General features: G+C 40.4%; 1 protein-coding gene across 2 annotated transcripts; it reads right to left on the bottom strand.

Moving 5' to 3' along the window:
* Window positions 1–4,676: 4,676 nt before the first annotated feature.
* On the bottom strand, window positions 4,677–21,418 carry LOC148411670 (uncharacterized). 2 transcript variants are annotated; one of them, XM_088435781.1, is made up of 20 exons: window positions 21,403–21,418; window positions 20,470–20,606; window positions 20,230–20,392; window positions 19,921–20,113; window positions 19,729–19,821; window positions 19,495–19,578; window positions 18,726–18,779; window positions 18,425–18,508; window positions 17,582–17,635; window positions 17,318–17,401; window positions 16,479–16,532; window positions 16,216–16,299; window positions 15,381–15,434; window positions 15,127–15,210; window positions 13,415–13,468; window positions 8,797–8,905; window positions 6,594–8,594; window positions 6,246–6,398; window positions 6,084–6,137; window positions 4,677–5,598 (listed from the first exon to the last, which is right to left on the bottom strand). In XM_088435781.1, the coding sequence occupies exons 2-20, from the start codon at window positions 20,573–20,575 to the stop codon at window positions 5,342–5,344; spliced, it is 3,819 nt and encodes a 1,272-aa protein (XP_088291907.1). In that variant the 5' UTR covers window positions 20,576–20,606; window positions 21,403–21,418; the 3' UTR covers window positions 4,677–5,341. The 2 variants fall into 2 exon arrangements, with proteins under 2 accessions (XP_088291907.1, XP_088291908.1); XM_088435782.1 differs by lacking the exons at window positions 15,127–15,210; window positions 15,381–15,434; window positions 16,216–16,299; ... (6 more) ...; window positions 19,729–19,821; window positions 21,403–21,418.
* Between the last annotated feature and the right edge of the window lie 467 nt (window positions 21,419–21,885).

Raw genomic sequence — 21,885 nt, 5'->3', positions numbered from 1 at the left:
CTGTACAGTAAGCAAGCAAAAATTGTGTTTATGGATGAATCATACCCAAGTTGTATACAGTGTTTAAATATGTTTTCAAACATTCTCTATCGAAACGACCTCTGTAAACAAACATAATTGCAATGTGGCCATGAATGAAAAAAAAATCAATGAAAAATACCAAAGTACATGCCAAAAAGAGCTTTGAGTTCAAGGTTTTGTGAAGAAAAGCTACATGAGGTAGGTTTGACAAGCCCGTATTTTTACATTTATGCGCAGTTTTGTTTGTTTGTTTTTAGAAATCATACAGTCATTGTAAATGTGTCCGACATGCTTTCTGAACATCTGCATTCAAAACTACTGCTACCACTTTATGAATAACGTTCAGGTCAATGTGGCCTTGTGCAATAAAAAAAAAAAAAAGGAAAAAGTGGCATCCATGCCCTACATAGCCTGTGAGAGGGGGTTAGGGATAAAAAAGACATATGCGGTTTTATATAAAAGAAAAAATAAAGAAAAAGGACGCTTCTTCGGCGAAGGCTACCCAAATAAAGTGAGTCCAAACTGTGTAAGGCGCATTTTGATATCTTTAATAACTATTTTACTTTTCTTTGAGCAGAAGATTCTTCATGAGCAGAGCAAACCCTGTTTTTCAGTTGGCCAAGTACATATACAAAAGGGGTTCAAATAAAATGGAAAAACATTTTACCGTCGACCTTTTTGGTACAACAAAGCATTACCGTTGCTGTTGCTATTTTTTAATTTCCTTTATACCTTTTTTCTAAATGTAGCATTGATGCTGCAATGTGTGCATATGTCAAGTAAAGGTTATAACATATTTGTTTTTTTACTTATTGGATTTGACAATTTGTATTATATGTATATAGTAAGTTCATTCAATAGTGTCACTGTCGTGCGCCGAGGCTGTATGTTGAGCTGGACAGGGCACGTTTGTACAGTAAAGGCATCGAACAACAATCATGTCTCCTGTCAATAATTTGCACATCAGGCCAATGAGATTTGAGGTCCACTTAAATTCAGGTTGGATGTACAAGTGGTGAAGAAGTGTATGAGTCTAAATTACAACCGATGAAATTTGAAATTGACCTAAAAAAACAATATGTTATATACAAGTGTTATATAAGAGTGACTTCATTGGAATAAAATTGAGATTAAATACTGTAATGGTCCTCCACGCAGTCCTATAATCCTTGATGATGGGATTAGCGACACCCTGTCTAGATTGTTTGAATGTGAAATGAGCCGGGGAGGACTGAAACTCATTGTGCAGATATATTCTCCTTTCTAACTGGTTCTAGATAAGGGGACTGCCTTCCTGTCTGTGTTGGCTGAAGAGATCGCAATGAAAGCTCTTGGACCAAAGTTTATCTTTTCCTTCTTCAGGTTTTACCTTCAATACACATTCTATCTCTTTATGCTTATATTTGTACAGTTTCGTGGGTGTGTGAGGGAATGACTTGGTAGCCAGTGGTTATAGCACTCGATCAGTGTGTCTTTGCTCTTCCGATTCCCATTCCACAATGGTTGAGTCTCAGTTCCCTCAAGGTGTGGTACATCGTGTATTCTTTTCATGCCAAGTGGCTCTGAGCTTGGGTATTTGTGCTCATTTTCTGGACATTGAATGCGCTTTCACACTATTTGGGGTAATGAAGAAGTGCCAACTCTACAGAATGATTACCAAACTATTTCCAATTCTTGTGATGTTAGGATGTTAGAATGAGATTCACACAAAATGGACACAACTAAGTCTTTTGTAGTTACTCACTTTCCGTGCCAGGTAAACTTCTCAGCTCATCCGAGTTCCTGGAATGCAGCATGAAGGCATGAAATTGGGAAACAAAAACCCTGAAGAAACTTGTTCGGTTTGGCATGATAGGCCGATTCTCCATAGAGCTGACAGGAGAGAAGTTTGTTGTGGAGTCTTGGGAAATGTCCCTTGTATAACGGACAGATGGGAGATAGAAAAAGCAATTCTACCTTGTAATTATCGCTGTCCATGTGTTGGGTATTCTCAGATTGAAAATGATGCATGCGTTGCATTTGGCTGTTATTTGTGGACTCTAAAATGCAGTAAGTATAAAAAGAAATTGAAAGAGCATGTTACTTAGATATTATGCAAGCAAGAATACGTAAGAGCAATTGTGGCAGATAACACCACCTGCGATAGTGATTATCCAAGTTCATAACATTTGGAGGATAAGACAAGGACAACAAAAGCACAGCCTCCATTCCAGGATGTGATTGTTTTTATTTTTTTTTCTACTTTGATGGATTGACTGATTTTTATGTATGAAATTCAGTGGACATCCACTTTTAACAGAGCTTATGTAATTATCTATCTATCTATCTATCTATCTATCTATCTATCTATCTATCTATCTATCTATCTATCTATCTATCTATCTATCCATCCATCCATCCATCCATCCATCCATCCATCCATCCATCCATCTATTTATCTATCTATGTTTTGATGACATGATGATCTGCTTTAAAGTGCATGTGGTTATGTCGGATATAGCACATATATATATATATATATATATATATATATATATATATATATATATATATATATATATATATATATATATATATATATATATATATATATATATATATGTGTGTGTTTTTTCTTTTCATTATCAACTTAACAGCGAAAAGCTAGCTAGCTTGTGGATTTGAACATTTCTATAGTTGTGCTGAAACAAAGCCTTGTTGTTGCTAAAGTCGACTGCTATACAGCATAAGAGGCCTCCGTAAACTCTTGTTATCATACACTATGATAAAGGATTAAAGAGGTGGTATAAATCAAAAAATAATTTTGTCACAAACTCAATATTTATATCCCTGATATATGCCTGTTATATTCCTCATCATCTGATGTGCTTTATAATCAGGGTACACAATACATGTAAATTTACAATAGATCTGCTCATTGAGATGGCGCTTTATAATCTGTTGCCCCTTTATGGTCCAAAAATATGGTGTAATCATTTTGATTGTGACTATTATACTCATTGCAATCTCTCATTGGTTCAGTGAACTCTGCTGTACATGTGTGTTGCACGCCACAAAGACAACCAGCTTCTACTTATGAAGACATTCATGGGAGAATGTTTAAGTAAAAAAAAAGCATAAAGAATTCTGTACTACTTGAAGTGAGTGCGATGCTTGACCAAGGTAACCACAGCAGTAGTCAAAAAGCAGAATAGCCTATTACTCATTTTTTTTCTTACTTTTCCTGTATGACTGCATAGCCATACTGAATGATGACTGAATGAACGTGGCACCTGCTCACGTACAGCGTTGTTAACCAACTGCCACCTTAGTGGGCGACAGCACATAATTGCAAAGCAGTAACACATACCAGCTGAAAATACGGGCAGGAGTGGGTGGCACAGGAGTGGATTTTCATCCCATCCAGTTAGCACAAACAACTCCATTGCATCCTGGATTTCTTTCTTTCTTTCTTTCTTTCTTTCTTTCTTTCTTTCTTTCTTTCTTTCTTTCTTTCTGTCTTTCTTTCTTTCTTTCTTTCTTTCTTTCTTTCTTTCTTTCTTTCTAGAGAACGTCGAGAACAACATAAAGAAAACATTATAAAACATATGTATGATGGGATCATACTAAGCTATGATTATTGGAAGCTGCAATTGTAACGTCAAATGTAACCATATTATGCCTTTTGAATTTCATATCAAAGTTTTCTTTTCTGGCTCATCACAGCAAATAGATCAAGCTGCAATTCATACTTAATTATGTTAGTCTTCTGTGCTCTCTTCAGGAGAAGGATATGATAAAAACGAGGGCAGAAATATTAGAATCCTTTTCCCTCAGTGGGTTCTGGCAACCAAACCTAAATTCATTTATTTTTTTTGTATGTGGAAATATCAGAATCACCCCAAACCCGAATTCATATTTTTTTTAAAGTATCGTATATGTCTATTTTCTTTTCATTAAATCTTCCCTTACTCTATATCTTGTCTAAATAGAAACACACACACACACACACCCACACACACACACACACACACACACACACACACACACACATACGTGTTTATAGGGTATAAATTGACAAGTGTCACAAACCGGCTCGATGGTGGTTTAAGTTGACACACCTTTTAAAAGGGCCTAGAACAATAGAAGTAAGGTCAAATCACTACCAAAAAATTGAGAAAATTTTAGAACACTTTAGCTCTTAGAAAAGAGGTTCAGAACCTGAGATCACAAGACCTGACTAGATGGTGGTTTCGGATGACACTTGAATTGTGGTATGCATGGACAAAACCAGGATTATGATGACTTTAAATGGACAACGAGGGCACACCCTCACCACCCAAAATTAACATAAACACACCAACCAGACACCAATGACGACACTTGAATTGTGGTATACATGGACACAACAAGAATATGTTGACTTTAAATGGACAACGAGGGCACACCCCCAACACCTAAAATTAACATAAAAACACTAACCAGACACCTCTATACAATAAGTGCACAGAAGCAAACGTGAGTATTGGCTGTAGATGAGTGATGATTTCAACCTTGTAAGTGCTCATTCACAACTAATTAATAGACACAAGACAGTAAAGAGTATCAACAATGTTGAGACCTTAAAACGGCAATGTTGTCATAACTACAATTTACCAAATTAAGAAGCAACTGCATGAAGGGTGTAGACAATTGTCTTTATTAACAATGGTTCATTTAACCCAGGCTCTTTCAATGAAAAGACCAAGTAGCCTGCCATTATGAAATTAACAGCATTATATAAAATTATAACGATTCCTGATTATCAAACTGTAAACAATGTCTGTCAAAAATACTGAATCAGACATTCTCAGTTAACAATAACAAGAGACCCAACGGAGTCTATCAAGATCAAGAAAAAAAAATCCACTAACTCAAATCACTTTTGGTTATGTGTGAGTTTTATAGTGGAGCTGTTTATTAATATTAAACAAATGCAAAACTATTGTGGAACTCCAAACTTAAACATGGAAATGTGGATAGCATCTGAACAACTTTAATCCAAGTGCAATAATGTAAACTAAAGAGTTGATACACCTATTTAGCATTTTCTTAGCATTTTTTAGCATTTCCTGTCCAATTAATACATTTAAAAACACATTTTCCAACTGTTTTTTGGGGGATTCTCTATGTGACGTTCCCAAGATGAGCCGGGATTTGTCGCTATGTGAGCCTTGAGTATAGGTGATGAAATTTTCAGTTGAGTAGTAAAATATATTTGTAAAAGTATTAAGAGTACATGAAATTGATTGATTGATTATCGAAAAAAAAAACCTTTTTATTGCTGAAAATGGCTATGGGTTTACAGCTTTTTCTGAGCCTGCTGCCTCTTGATTGTGAGGATTCGGTTCCTTACAAAGTCTCTTATATTTTGTACCGTACGTTGTGACAACGCAGAGTCTTCTGCCTCCTTGCACTGCCTGCATTCAACTTTAGAGGCAAGTTTTCCTTTCCTAATGTGGCCTCCAAAATGTCGCATCACTGCAGCGATTTCTGGTTTGGTCCACATTCTCTTTGGCTGTCTTCTAGCGTCATAATCTTGACCAGCATCATCTTTTCCTGAGAGATATGCATGGTCAAAAACAGAACAAAAGTTATACACAAGTACTTGAACAATCAGAAGTAAGTCTGACTAATGTGTGAAAATTAAAAAGGCTGCAAAACAAATACGTGAAACCGCTGCTCTTCACAGTTTTTGGTAAGGGACTAATGCAGGCTTTCGAATGGCTGCAGGTTGGAAAAGAGGACTAAAGTTCTCTTTACAATGCCCGATTGCTCCATTCTGAGTCTCTGTCACAACAGCATATGGGACGTTGAAAAGCCCGGCTCTCAAGCACGCCTACAAGACACGTCGTGATTGGCTCCCGGCGTGATCATGGGAGTTGGGGTATATTAAAACTCCTGCCCTGTCCTCCTTCTATCGACCAATGAGGGCAGCAGTCACGAATCATGTATCTTGGAGGCGTGCTTGAGAGCCGTGCTTCCCAAAGGAGAACCCATGGGAAGAGGGTTTTAACATTCAAAGATCTTAAATTTTGCCTTACCGCTAGATGTAGGGACTGTGTCTTCTCCTGTAGACATCACATGTGATTGTGTATCTAATAAAAAAAAAACAAAAATTACTTGTGATAAATGACTTGTCAAGAAGACTATTCTTGTCCCATCTAATGAAAGAAAAAAAAAAATCAAGAAAACTGAGAACACACCCTTGAATCCAGACTCCTGTTCATGTTTCAGGATCGTACAGACTGATGCTGGATCCAGGTCTTCGCCATGTTCAGGCAATGGTTGTTTGATCCCTTTGGTGATGCCCTTAGGCTCACTGTCATTATCTTCAGTCTCACTAAATGACAAGCTTTCTAGACAAAAAAACGTTGTCATAATGAAAGAACAGTGAGCCATCAGACCCTTAACTGAAGAAACTGGTCTGTATTAGTACAGAATGATCTTAGCTCACATGACCAATGAACCATTGACACAAGCGCGAAAGGATGTATGTGTATGTATGCGTGTGTGGTGAGGGTGGGGGGCTTCTAAAGAAAACATTAGCTTACCTTCGATTTCAATTTCATCCAGAGATTTTCCTTGTAGCCCGGAAAGATCACCTTTCTCTATGGAAAGTAGCAGTTTGGATATCTTTGCCAATTGTGTGGTTGGGACTGGCAACCTGTAGAAATCCCGATGGACCCGAATATCATGTCCCAGAAAATCTGCAACCTGGTCGAGTTCATTTTTTTTCAAATTCAGGATTTGTGATAGTGTGGCGACATGTTTTCGAAGGTGAGTTGACCTGAGGAACTCTGGCTGTTTTGCTCCACACAAGCTTGCATAAACACGCAAGCAATCATGTCCCCTGTAGTGGGTCAGGGTTTTAGGCCTTCCAAATAAAAAAACATTGTCATGCGGGACACTGCATTCCTTCCTTTTGCTACTCAGCAGTGATAGAGCTTCAACCGTAGACGGCGCAAGAAGAACCACAACCTTTCTCTCTCTTTTCCCAACAATTTCTACTCTGGTGAAATAGTTGCACAACCTCTGCTCCAGCTTAGACAGGCCCATGGCTACATCTTTATGCAGCTGTGTTCTGTCCCTCTCGTCAAAACTTTTGACGAGCATTTTTGAGACTTCTCCAGCGCGTCTACGATTGAATACAATAATTTGTGCTAAAGTAACTTTAGCAAGCTCAGCGTAGTTCTTTGGTGTTGCTTGCTCCTTCAAGTTAGTAACTGCACTGTGTGCCGTCTTCTGGAGGTACTGGTGAAGTACCTGGACATCCTCTGTGAAAGGCAGTGTTGTTGGTTTATTATACTTGGCACTGCTCAGGGTGTGCAGAGCTTTGTGGGAAACCAGCTCACACCACTGAGATCTGTACAGTTTCATGAAAGTTTCTGTTGACTTCACCAATGTGTCATCTTCTGCCATTAGGGCACGAGAATGAATGTGGTCGCAAATTTTCTTGAGCGATTGTCCCAATTTCAAAGCTAGGCTGGGTGTTTCATAGGAGAGGCTTTCGTCATTAAACCCAGCAACTTTCTTGACAGCTTGAATAACTGTCAGGAAGTTTGAGGGCTTTATGGCTTCTTCCATGCTGTTGATAGAGAAGTCAGCACGCAGACAAATCAGCAGTCGTCCCACTTCCCGGAGCTTTTGACGAATGTATTCATGCTTTGTTGAGTCTTGTCCATGTTTGCTGTACAAGGACTGGGCCAACTGAACAATGGATAGGTCATTTCGCACAGCCAGGCCAATATCATCCGTGTTCATTCGAGTCAGAATCTTCCAAATTCCACTTGAGAAGTGTTGGCTGAATACAGTCTGTTGGGCTGTAGCCAAACACAGAACTCTGGCTCGTCCTTCTTGTTTATCCAAATTCTCACTTTCTGGCCTAAAAGGACATCTTCGGACATGTCTCCACAGTTCTTTGCGTACAAATAATCCCTGACAGTGCAGACAGTGCAAGAATTTTTGAGTCACAGCCGGAGCTTTAGGCCTCCTTTTTACTTTTAATTGTCCTTTTTCACCTCTGAGGATCCCAGTGTTATGTTGAAAATTGCCCCGGTTTCGCATTTTAAGAAATAGCGCTTTGCGTTCCTGTGAGTGTTCAGGGAGATAAAATGCATATGAAACTTCAGGGTGAGACATGTGTACTTTCAGGTGGCGAGTCAGTCTACTTTGTGGTTTACCACATACAAAACAGTAGTTTCTGTTGCTCAACTCAAGAGGTGGAGTTTGTTTATCTGTATTTGTCACATGCCTATTTGATGAGTCTTCATTAGAAACCTCTGAATCTGGTGTTTCACTGGGAGAGACTTCTGCGGGCTTGGCAGGAAGGGGCAAACATTTTGTCATGCTGGCTTCGTTTGTTACATATGTGTCTAATCTGTTGGATGAACTACTACTGGGCAATGATGGTATTCTTTCCAAAATCATGCTTGAATCTGAATCAGATTCTGAATCTGGGACATATTCACTTTGGCTGTTCTCATCGGAGTCTAATATTCTATCCCCATCGTTCTTCCGTCTGTAGCAGGATAGATGCCAGACTCTTGAACAAACTGTAACAGAGTTTGAAAATGTTAGGCCAATATACAGTCAGAGTTGCAACACAATTTTACAATCAATTATATAGTTACACCATGAGGACCATAGTCAGAAACAAGGGTCCTGTGGATATTTGGTTACAAGGCTGTTTGGTTTCTGACTATAATGGCTCACTGTGGACACTTTGGAAAAAGCAATGCGTTCAATTTACTTTACCTTTGCATTTGTATCCAGTCCATGTCAAAGAAGATATAGGTCCCAAGCATATAACACACTTGTCAAAGGCAGACAGTATTATTGTCTCAAGAAGATGTTCACAACATTCCTGAGGACAAAAGAAAAAATCTCTGTAGAACATGTTGGCAGAACATTTCAAAACCATATGGGATTGCACACTAAAAAAAAAAAAGTACAACAAAGATGCATAGATCAAATGTGGCTGCAATTACAAAGTATTACCCAAGTTTTTGTGGGCACCAAAATACTGCTGTTGACATGATAAATTATAAAACAGGACAATTAACGGCTTTCATACCGCCTCAACACCGCGCCCTTACCACCCATCCATTCATTTTCAAGCGCTTCATTCTACAGTACGGTTGGGTTGTGAGGGTACCAGCTTGAGCAGGGAAGCCCAGATTTTCCTCTCCCTGGTCATTTCGTCAAGCTCCCCTGGGAGGATCCCTAGGCGTTCTCAGGCCAGCCCAAACACATAATCTCTCTGACATGTCCTGGGTCATCCCAGGCCCTTTTCCCATGCACGGAACACTTTACCAGGGAGGCGTCCACCTCAACTAGCTACTCTCAATGCCGAGGAGCAACGGCTTGACACTGAGACCCTCCAGTATGACAATGTTTCTCACCCTATCTCTTAGGGTAAGATCATCATGTGAAGGAAACTCAATTCAGTCACTTGTGTCCGGGATCTCATTCTTTCACCCATGACACATAGATGAGGGCAGGATTGTAGATCGACTGGTTAATGGAGAGCTTGGTCCTTTCCCTCCTACCAACACTTTCAAAAATTATCCCAAGATACTTAAACTCCGACACTTGGGGCAGGACGTTATCTACTCCCGACTGGGAAAGTGTACTCCACCTTTTTTCCAACAAAGACCATGATTCTGATCATCATCGACCCAAGACTTCACACTCGTCCCTCTCTGGGCCGTCACTTTATCATGGTGGAGGGGTTTGCACGCCCCAATGATCCGAGGAGCTAAGTTGTCTGGGGCTTAATGCCCCTAGAAAGGTCACCCAGGGCAAACAAGTCCTAAGTAAGGAACCAGACTAAGCATGAACCATTTTCCTCTAATGATGGATAAAATACATGGAGTCGAGGTGCCCACATTCAGACGCCGGTCACTGTGGCCCCCCTCCGAAGCAAAGCCTGAAGGTGGGGCTAGCTGGCGAGTACCTGGTAGCCAAGCCCACACCCATGGGGCTCAGCCGGGTTCAGCCCATGGGGCTCAGCCGGGTTCAGCCCATGGGGCTCAGCACCTGTGGGATGGGCCGTAGGTCGGGTGGAGTGTGAGCTGGGCGGCGGCCAAAGACAGGAAACTTGGCGCTCCAACTCCAGCTGCAGAAGCTAGCTCTTGGGACATGGAATGTCACCTCTATGGCAGTGGGGATGGGGTGCTGCTGACCTCAACTTGGGACGCCGTGAACCAGTGGACAGAATACTCTGAAGACATCATAAAACCCATCGACACGCCTTCTTCTGAGTAAGCAGAGTCCGGAAGCTCTGAGGCGGGCTTCTGGGGCTGAAGTCACCATCGTGGTCAAAAAAACTCCTTGGTGGCAAGGCCTTGGGGGTGGATGAGATCCGCCCGGCATTTCTAAAGGCTCTGGATGTAGTAGAGCTGTCCTGGCAGACACGCTTCTGCAACATCGCATAGTCATCCGGGACAACACCTCTGGATTAGTAGATTGGGGTGGTGGTTCCGCTTTTTAATAAGGGGGACTGGAGGGTGTGTTCCACCTATAGAGGAATCACACTCCTCAGCCTCCTCGGTAAATTCTATTCAGGGGTCGAATCTCGATTTCAGGAGGAGCAGGGTGGTTTTTGTCCTGGCCGTGGAAAAGTGGACCAAATCTACACCCTCGGCAGGATCCTCAATAGTACAAGTAATTTCGCTCATCCAGTCTACATGTGTGTTGTAGACTTGCAGAAGGTGTTGAATCGTGTCCCTTGGGAAATTCTGTGGGAGTCGCTTTGGAAGTACGGTGTACCCAAAGCCTTGATACTGCCAATTTTGTCCCTTTAACACCACATTTCTGGCAGTTAGTTGAATCCGTTTCCAGTGGTGGTTGGACTCCGCCAAGGCTGCCCATTTTCACCATTTCTTTTCATTACCTTTATTCACAGAATCTGTAGGCGCAGCCAAAGCATTGAGGAGGGGTCTGGTTTCAGAGTTTCATTTCTGCTATTTGCGGATGATGTGGTGTTGTTGGCTTTTTCAGACCGTGACCTCCAACTCTCATTGGAGCAGTTCGCAGCTGAGTGTGAAGCAGAAGGATGAAGATCAGCATCTCCAAATTAGAGATCATGGTCCTCAGTCGGAAAAGGGTGGTGTGCCCTCTCGGGGTCAGAGATGAGGTCCTGCCCCAAGTGGAGGAGTTCAAGTATCTTGGGGTCTTCATGAGTGAGGGTAAAATGGAATGGAAGATCGACAGGCGGATCGATTCAACATCTGCTGTGTTCCAAACCCTGGTAAAGAGAGAGCTGAACCAAAAAGGCAAAGCAATCTACGTTCCTGCCCTCACAAGCTGTCGTTTATGACCAAAAGAACGAGATCTCAGAGACACGCAGCCGAAATGAGATTCCTCTGCAAGCTGTCTAGGCTCTCCCCTAGAGCCAGGGTGAGTAGCTCGGTCATCCGGGAAGGACCCAGTGTCGAGCTGCTGCTCCTCTCCGTTGAGAGGAGCCAGTAGAGGTGTAGTAGTTCGGGCATCTTGTTATCATGCCTCCCAGACATCTCCCTGGTGAGGTGTTACGGACATGTCCAACCAGGAGGAGACCCCAGGGACGACCCAGGACACGCTGGAGGGACTATGCCTCTTTCTTGGTGCGGGAACACATGGGGATTCCCCTAGAGGAGCTGGACGAAATGGCCGGAGAGAGGGAAGTCCGGGCTTCACTGCTGAGGGTGCTGCCCCCGCAATCTGAACCACGATAAGCTGAAGATGATGGATGGATAGGTTTCATATTCAAATCGCTCTGTAAGTTGGAGGTCCTTGCCTGAAGACGCCAACAACACCACATCATCACTAGTAGCAGAGAACAGAGAAGCAATACTGAGACCCCCATTACTTCTGATGCAACGATAAATTCTGTCCATAAAGGTAATGAACGGACTCCGTGACAAAGGGCATCCTTGGCAGTGTCCACCTCTCACTGGAAACGAATTCAACTTCCCGTCGGAAATACAGACTAAACTCTGACATGGATGGTACAGGGCCCGAACAGTCCGTATCAGAGGGCTAGGTACCCCCCCTCCTGAAACAGCCCCCACAGAATTCAATGAGAGACACTGTCTAAGGCCTTCACTCCTTCTCAAAGTCCAAAAAGCACACACAGACTGGTTGGGCGAACTCCCATAAATGCTTGAGGATCCTGCGAAGGGTGTAGTGCTGGTCCATTGTGCCTCGGCCGGGACAAAAACCACACTGCTCTTCCTGAATCTGAGGTTCGACTTCCTGACGCACCCTTCTTTCCAGCACCCCCAATATATCTTATAGAGAAGGCTTAAGAGTGTGATCTCTCTATAATTGGAACACACCCTCTGGTCCCGCTTCTTAAAAAGGGGAATCATCGCACCGGTCTGCCGATCTAGAAGCGCTGTCCCCGATGTCCGAGTGATGTTGCAGAGGCGTGTCGACCAGGACAGCACCACAACATCCAGAGCCTTTAAGAACTCCAGGCAGTTCTCATCCACCCCTGGGGGCCTTCCACCAAGGACTTTTTTTTTTGACCACCTTGGCACTTCAGCCACAGAGATGGGAGAGCCCACGTGCTTCCAGACTCTGCTTCCTCTGAGGAAGACATGTCGGAGGAATTGAGGAGGTCTTCGAAGTATTCTGCCCACAGGTCAGCAGCGCGCTATATCCTTTGTAAATAATATTTATGGTGCACTGCTTACCCCTCCTGAGACGCCAGATAGTGGACCAAAATTTTCTCAAAGTAATCAGGATCTCATTTTCCATGGCCTCACCGAACTTCTCTCATACCCCGGTTTTTGCCTCGTCAAATACCCAAGCTGCACTCCGCTTGGCCAGTCAGTATTTGTCAGCTGCCTCTGGATTCCTACAAGCCAAAAAGACCCAATAGAACTCCTTCTTCAGCTTGAAGGCATTCCTTACCCTTGTCAACCAAAGGTTACAGGGATTTACATCACGACAGGCGCCTACTACCTTACGAAACTTCAATCAGGCGCCTCGATAATGGAGACGCGGAACATGGTCCCCCTCCCCCGAAACGTGGGACAAATTCTTCCAGAGTTGGGAGTTGAAACGCCTTCTGAGGTGGGACTCTACCAGATATTCCCAGCAGACCCGCACAATATGTTTGGGTCTGTCAGGTCTGACCGGCATCTCCCCCGTTTACCACCGGGTATGTCAGACCGGGACGAGCCCCCGGGGATTACCCAGGGCACGCTGGAGAGAATATGTTTCTCGGCTGGCCTAGGAATGCCTGGAGATAGCCATGGAGGAGCTGGACGATGTGGAAGTCTAGGCTTCCCTGCTGAGGATGCGGCCCCTGGTACCAGACCCCAGATAAGCGGAAGATAATGGACGGACAGATGGATGAATTCAATTTACCAACTGAATTTACCTGTTCAATGCCTTCAAACTCTGAGCTTAGGGATGGCAGCGCTACATCAGGCTGCTGTAAAGAGAAATGAAGAAAAAATTAACCTCAGATGACCAAACCGTTGTAGGCACAACACATTACATCACAGTGGGGATTCTTAGTGATACAGGATCAAGAATCATTGCGTTTTACTTGGTCATTTCACAAACAATCGTCTAACAACTACTGACAGAGTGTCCGTTTCTTCTGATCCATGTATAGTGTTAGGTTGAATTCGTATTCCTGTTTGTACTGTCATTTAATACATTTATAAAGCAACTGAAAGTAAGAGCATACTGCTGACAGGAGAAAAAGGGACAGTCTGTTTATATACAAGTAGTATTACTTCCCCACAATACTATCCTAAAGAGCATATATATTTTTAAATGATTACATTGATAGTAACATTTGAATTCCTGCACACAATTGTATTTGACAATGCCATATTAATGATTCATTATCAAGCCTACAAAATGTCATTACTCCACCATTATCAAATTACATAAATGAAACATTATTTATGTAATTAATATTCCCTCAGTTCCCTCCTTAGCGTAATATTGTCTCTGTTGTTTTCAATTGGAAATGACCCAATAGTTTTCTTGACACTGCGCATTTAACATAAGAAAATCTGCTGCACTATTGAAAATGTGTAGCAGGTTAGGGTTTTGAAAATCTCAAAGACAACCACACATGACATGATGTGTTGGTATACGATGTGAAACTAATGTAAACTACTATGGCTAGCCTACTTTGCGGTAGGTTAGCCATAGCAATAATTATATTAATTAGTAAGTAAGGAATCTGTTGAAACCTTCCCATTTATTCATGGTGAATTTGAATGTTTTGAGAAATTTGGCTACATTTGCAAGCAAATTAGTGTTCTAAGAATAATGTTCTCATATACACTTTTATAGTGATTTATTGGCATACGGCCAAAAGAGCATTTTAATTTTGCTTAGAATTAAAAACTCACCGAATCATTAATTCTCTTAACCAGATTCAAAATCATTTGCTTCCCTCCCTCAAGCAGTTTTTTATTGGCCTTATCAAATGCTTCCTCACGCTGAGCATGATGCTTCCGTAGGTTTTGAAGTCGGCAACTTGCTCTTAACTGTCAAAACACATGACACAAATCGGTCGTGTCGAAGAACAATCGTACGATTTTATTGTACGAAAAGGGGCAGTATGTTTTAGCAGGGATTAACGTGTGTATAAGAGCAATGTAGAAGACTTAATAAACTAACACAGTTTGATAGCGTGAACTTATTGAAGACTGTCAGATAGGTGATAATATGTGACTGCGAGACTTGTAGATAAAGCCAGGTGAAATGTCACTTTAAACCATAATCCTGCAAGCACACACACATAGACATGGAGGTGAGTTTGACTCCTAAACCTCCACACTGAATAGTTTCGGTGGGAATGTCTGCATATGCCTGTGTCAGTGTAAACCATATACGAAGATGAACACACACACACACACACAGCCGTTGGTGTGACTTAAAAATGTAATAATGACTGTATAATACACTACAAATCCAGTGGATCTGGCTCAAGTCTATTAATATTAATAAGCCTCTAAATAGTTTTAGTACTGGTGACTTGACACAGAACTTAGAAAATACTGTAGTTGTTGAACTCAACCAGAAGTTGGATTCTTAATGATGCTTATTGGCGCTGAGATGATTTACCTTTTCAGAATTGGTCAGTGGCTGCAGTACTGGACCAAGTTCAGTCTTGCTCGAGGTCATTAAGTCCCTTCTCTCCATCGTACACTGAAATACAGGGTCAAAACACACAGATATGCACAGGAACAATCAAACTCCATGGAATTGTTTAATTACAAATTGAATAAAGTTGCAAGAATATGCCTGAAAGGTAAACTTTTGACAGTTTTTCACTCCCAGTGATGCTGTTAAATTTATATTCAACAAAATGTGTGTACCGGTTCAAAGTCTTCAACATTTGAGGGCTGGGGAGACATCTCCACATCAGGATGCTGTAAATAGACAGGAAAGAAAATTCAAACTTTGATGCTCATACCTTCAGAGGCACAACGCATTACATCACAGGGAGGTGATTTTGAGTGATACAGGATCAAGAATCATTGAGTTTTACCTGGTCATTTCACAAACAATAATGCACCAAGTACTGATAGAGTGTCAGTTTGTTCTGATCTATGGAGACTGTTAAATTGAATTTGTATTCTGTTCATTCTGTCATTTAATGCAATTCTAAAGCAATTGAAAGTAAGCGCATACTGATGACATTGTAGGAAATGAGACAGTATGTTTTAGCAGGGATTAACGTGTGTATAAGAGCAATGTAGAAGACTTAATAAACTAACACAGTTTGATAGCGTGAACTTATTGAAGACTATCAGATAGGAGATAATATGTGACTGTGAGACTTGTAGATAAAGTGAGGTGAAATGTCACTTTAAACCATAATCCTACAAGTACACACACGGAGATGAGTTTGACTCCTAAATCTCTAGACTGAATAGTTTGGGTGGGAATGTCAGCATATGCCTGTGTCAGTGTAAGCCATATTCTAAGATGAACATACACACACGGACGTTGGTGAGACTTAAAAATGTAATAATGACTGCATAATACACTATAAATCCAGTGGATCTGGCTCAAGTCTATTAATATTAATAAGCCTCTAAATAGTTTTAGTACTGGTGACTTGACACAGAATGTAGAAAATACTGAAGTTGTTGAACTAACCGGGAAGTTGGATTCTTAATGATGCTTATTGGGGCTGAGATGATTTACCTTTTCAGAATTGGTCTGTGGCTGTAGTACTGCATGAGGTTCAGTCTTGCTCAAGGTCATAAAGTCCCTTCTCTCCATCGCACACTGAAATACAGGAAGATACAGGGTCAAAACACACAGAAATGCACAAGAACAATCAGATTCCAGGGAATTGTTTGATTACAAATTGAATAAAGTTGCAAGAATATGCCTGAAAGGTACACTTTTGGCAGTTCTTCACTCCCAGCGACGCCGTTAATTTTATATTAACAAAATGGATGTACCGGTTCAAAGTCTTCAACATTTGAGGGCTGGGGAGGCATCTCCACATCAGGATGCTGTAAATAGAAAGGAAAGAAAACTCAAACTTCGATGACCATACCTTCAGAGGCACAATGCATTACATCACAGGGGTGATTTTGACTGATACAGGATCAAGAATCATTGAGTTTTACTTGGTCATTTCACAAACAATAGTGCACCAAGTACTGATAGTGTCAGTTTATTCTGATCCACGGAGACTGTTAAATTGAATTTAAATTCTGTTCATTCTGTCATGTAATGCAATTCTAAAGCAAATGAAACTAAGCGCATACTGATGCCATTGTAGAAAAAGGGACAGTATGTTTTAGCAGGGATTAACACGTGTATATGAGAGCAATGTAGAAGTTAATAAACTAACACAGTTTGATAGCGTGAACTTATTGAAGACTATCAGAAAGGTGATAAAATGTGACTGTGAGACTTGTAGATAAAGCGAGGTGAAACGTCACTTTAAACCATAATCCTACAAGCACACACACATACACACGGAGGTGAGTTTGACTCCTAAACCTCTACACTGAATAGTTTTGGTGGGAATGTCAGCATATGCCTGTGTCAGTGTAAGCCATATTCTAAGATGAACACACACACACGGACGTTGATGAGACTTAATAATGTAATAATGACTGCATAATACACTATAAATCCAGTGGATCTGGCTCAAGTCTATTAATATTAATAAGCCTCTAAATAGTTTTAGTACTGGTGACTTGACACAGAACCTAGAAAATACTGAAGTTGTTGAACTAACTGGGAAGTTGGATTCTTAATGATGCTTATTGGTGCTGAGATGATTTACCTTTTCAGAATTGGTCTGCAGCTGTAGTACTGGATGAGGTTCAGTCTTGTTCGAGGTCATTAAGTCCCTTCTCTCCATCGCACACTGAAATACAAGAAAATACAGGGTCAAAACACACAGATATGCACAGGAACAATCAGACTCCAGGGAATTGTTTGATTACAAATTGAATAAAGTTGCAAGAATATGCCTGAAAAGTAAACTTTTGACAGTTTTTCACTCCCAGTGATGCCGCTAAATTTCTATTCAACAAAATGGATGTACCGGTTCAAAGTCTTCAACATTTGAGGGCTGGAGAGACATTTCCACATCAGGATGCTGTAAATAGAAAGGAAAGAAAACTCAAACTTCGATGACCCTACCTTCAGAGGCACATCGTATGACATCACAGGGGTGATTTTGAGTGATACAGGATCAAGAATCATTGAGTTTTACTTAGTCATTTCACAAACAGTAGTGCACAGAGTACTGATAGAGTGTCAGTTTATCCTGATCTCCGGAGACTGTTAAATTGAATTTGTATTCTGTTCATTCTGTCATTTAATGCAATTCTTAAGCAATTGAAAGTAAGCGCATACTGATGACATTGTACGAAAAGGAACAGTATGTTTTAGCGGGGAGTAATGTGTGTATAAGGGCAATGTAGAAGTTAATAAACAAACACAGTTTGATAGCATGAACTTATTGAAGACTATCTGATAGGTGATAATATGTGACTGTGAGACTTGTAGATAAAGTGAGGTGAAATGTCACTTTAAACCATATGCCTACAAGCTCACACACATACATACGGAGGTGAGTTTGACTCCTAAACCTCCATACTGAATTGTTTCGGTGGGAATGTCTGCATATGCCTGTGTCAGTGTAAGTCATATACGAAGATGAACACACACACACACACAGCCGTTGGTGTGACTTAAAAATGTAATAATGACTGTATAATACACTACAAATCCAGTGGATCTGGCTCAAGTCTATTAATATTAATAAGCCTCTAAATAGTTTTAGTACTGGTGACTTGACACAGAACTTAGAAAATACTGTAGTTGTTGAACTCAACCGGAAGTTGGATTCTTAATGATGCTTATTGGCGCTGAGATGATTTACCTTTTCAGAATTGGTCAGTGGCTGCAGTACTGGACCAGGTTCAGTCTTGCTCAAAGTCATTATGTTGCTTCTCTCCATCACACACTAAAATACACGAAAATACAGGGTCAAAACACACAGATATGCACAGGAACAGTCAGACTCCAGGGAATTGTTTGATTACAAATTGAATAAAGTTGCAGGGATATGCCTGAAAGGTAAACCTTTGCCAGTTTTTCACTCCAGTGATGGTGTTAAATTTATATTATGTTATTATTATGTTTATATTTTGATGTTATATATCATATGTATACAGATGTACCTGTTCAAAGTCTTCAAGGTTTGAGGGCTGGAGAGACATCTCCATATCAGGATACTGTAAACAGAAAGGAAAGAAAACTTAAACTTCGATGACCATAGATCGTGTTAGGCTGAATTTTTATGACTGTTTGTTATGTCATTTAATACAATTCTAAAGCAATTGAAAGTAAGTGCATACTGATGACAAAGGAGAAAAAGGGACAGTCATTTTTGGCGGGGATTAACATGTGTATACGAGAGCAATGTGAGTTGTTAATAAACAAAGTTCGATAAAGTGAAGTTATTGAAGACTAACAGATAGGTGATTATATGTGACTGTGAGACTTGTAGATAGAGCGAGGTGAAATGTCAATTTAAATCATATGCCTACAGTATGTGAACACACACATACACATGTAGTTTTACTCCTCAACCTCTACACTAAATAGTTTTGGTGTGAATGGCAGCATATGCCAGTGTCAGTGTAAGCCATATTCTAAACTGGAAACACACACACACAGACATATATATATATATATATATATATATATATATATATATATATATATATATATATATATATATATTTGGACGTTGGTGTGACTTAAGAATGCAATAATGACTAAAAAAAAACACTGTAAATCGCACTCTTGTCTATTAATATTAATAAGCCTCGAAATAGATAGTTTTAGTACTGGTGATTTGACAAAGAACATGGAAAATACTGTAGTTGCTGAACTCCATCGGAAGTTGGATTCTAGATGATACTTAGTGGTGCTAAGGTGATTTACCTTTTCACAACTGGTTAGAGGCTGTTGTATTGAACCAGGTTTAGTCTGGCTCAAGGTCATTAGGTCCCTTTTCTCCATCACACACTGACATACAGAAAAATAAAGGGTCAAAACACACACATACTTAGTGGACTTCTTAATTTCTACTGTTATTTTCGGATGCATGCTAACCTTATACTGTGAACCTTTTCAAGCCAAAAAGTGTATTAGCTGTGAAAAGAATGCATAATTTACCTCCTGAAATGATTTCAGAGCATTTAAGGGGGCTGCAGTTGTATTTTCCCCTGTCATGAATTTGTTTTGGGACTTTTTACATAGGCCAGAATCCTGAGATTGAAACGGCATACAGTCAGCACTGTTTTTTCTGATTGCTTTTTTTTTTTTCTATTAACAATAACCAATCTCATCACATGCTGTTATGATCACCTTGTCTCTCCATGGCCATTCAGAGTCTCCGTAATCATATGTGATCTCCTCTCCTGGGTAAATGTCCTGTGTTGCAAACAAACACAAGTGGGGCTTTCCTTGCACATTTAAAGACTTCATTTTGGCATTTGGGTTGATGTGGTCATCATTGACCAGTCTTCCCAGCGATCCATCCTCTTTTGCTGCATCAAAACTTGAAAAAGAAAACACATTATTAAAGTATATGCTTGGAAGTGTAGACTATCATGATTTACGATCCTATTAAATAAATTAAAAAAAAATCTGGTTAAACATGGACTTGATAAACACCACCAAGCTCTTCCATTGAAGCGAAACTCAAACATGAAGGCTTTCATGTTGTTATGGTACACCCTCTGTCTTCTCTCACATTCTTGTATGTTGATAAGTTCACCACGATATTCTAGCAAGAAGTCTCCTTTTTCAAAAGAAGCGCAAGCAAAGACTCCTCGCCCTAGAATTGAAAAAACAACATTAATGATGTAAGGTGAAAGAATCAATTGTCAAATGTCATTGTGAGATTTAGCTTACCTTTGAATGCATTGATGTATTTCACATGCATTCCAAGCTTGTCTTTTCCAGAATCAATGTAAAGTCTTGCTTCATTTTTTGGATACAGACACCTTCGCCTTGGCATTTTTTTTTTTCTGATTTTGAATCAAGAGCTCCTTCATTCAAATAAAGCCAAAGAAAAAAAAGGGTTTTAAAGGCACTACACAAAAGGCACTCATTATTCAATGAATTCATCAGTACGTGACAAAATTAAGAGTGAATCTGTCACAATGCAGAATCCCATCAATGTGCAGTATGCATGTCCGCCATTTCTTCCAAATAAGATACAATTATTATGGTAGAGCAACTGTCTGATCCAGGCAGAATGTACTATAACTCCCCAAGTAAAATATGGACTTTTTCCCCCAAAAATGAAGGTCAAAAGTATGGGTGTGTCTTCTCAACAGTAACCTCAAAATTATATATATTTTTTTCGACAGAAATAAAGTTAGATTGATATGTCCGCCAAATAAGTAGAATTTTTACGCTCAGATGTGCATTTATATATCAACCGTATTCTTGCTTACATATATCACCGTAACGGGACAAGGATGAGGAAGTCCGTTAGCTCTTGCAGCTAACTAGCTGCAAATAGTTTGTGTAAACAAACGCGGAAAAGTATTCCGTTAATTACCTGGTCCATTCAATTAAATGTACAGGTCTAGGATCGAACGAACGAGGCCAAGCAAGCAAAAACATTTAACACATATAAACCTAGAGATCCACCTGTTACAGCCCCCTTTGCATATAAACTAATGCACAAAACGTCCCGTGTTATCAATCATAAAAACGTCTTTAAAAAAAAAAAGGCTTAACAGGCCCTCTCATGAAAAAATAACCTCGTGAAACCTAAGCTGACCGTACTCACGTATAACTAGAAGTATTTACAGTGATTATTTATTGAATACTTACCTAAAAGGCCAGTCCAATGTCCCTTTCGCGGCAAATTGAAGTCTTTCCCGGGAAATTTGGTGCTAGGCCACGCCAACTTCTACGTCATGTCTCCGCCTCCAGCGTGTGTGTTTTTTGTGTGTGTGTATGAAAGTGCAATAATAAAAAACGACCAGCAGGGTGTCATACACACACACAGAAGTCATGCAAGGTGTAATACATTGACAGCTCCAAAAATCATATTTATAAGTTATTTAGAAAATAAATACAGCATAATTATTGTCCCAGCTGAGTAGTAGGCTCACATTTTCCTCTTTTTTTTCAAAAAAACGTTCTTTTATGCCCTAAAAAATTAAAATATAAGTCTTGAATTAGACTGACACTTGGTTTGTCAATTTATTCACAAGTGTCCACTTTTCCCAGGTGAAAAGTCTGGTATTTTGGCGGTCTATACCATATATACAAACGCACACACACACACACACACACACACACACACACACA

The sequence above is a fragment of the Hippichthys cyanospilos genome, chromosome 15, assembly GCF_059441005.1.
Source record: "Hippichthys cyanospilos isolate Australia breed blue-spotted pipefish chromosome 15, RoL_Hcya_1.0, whole genome shotgun sequence".
Taxonomy (NCBI): domain Eukaryota; kingdom Metazoa; phylum Chordata; class Actinopteri; order Syngnathiformes; family Syngnathidae; genus Hippichthys; species Hippichthys cyanospilos.
This window is presented reverse-complemented; position numbering and strand designations above follow the sequence as displayed.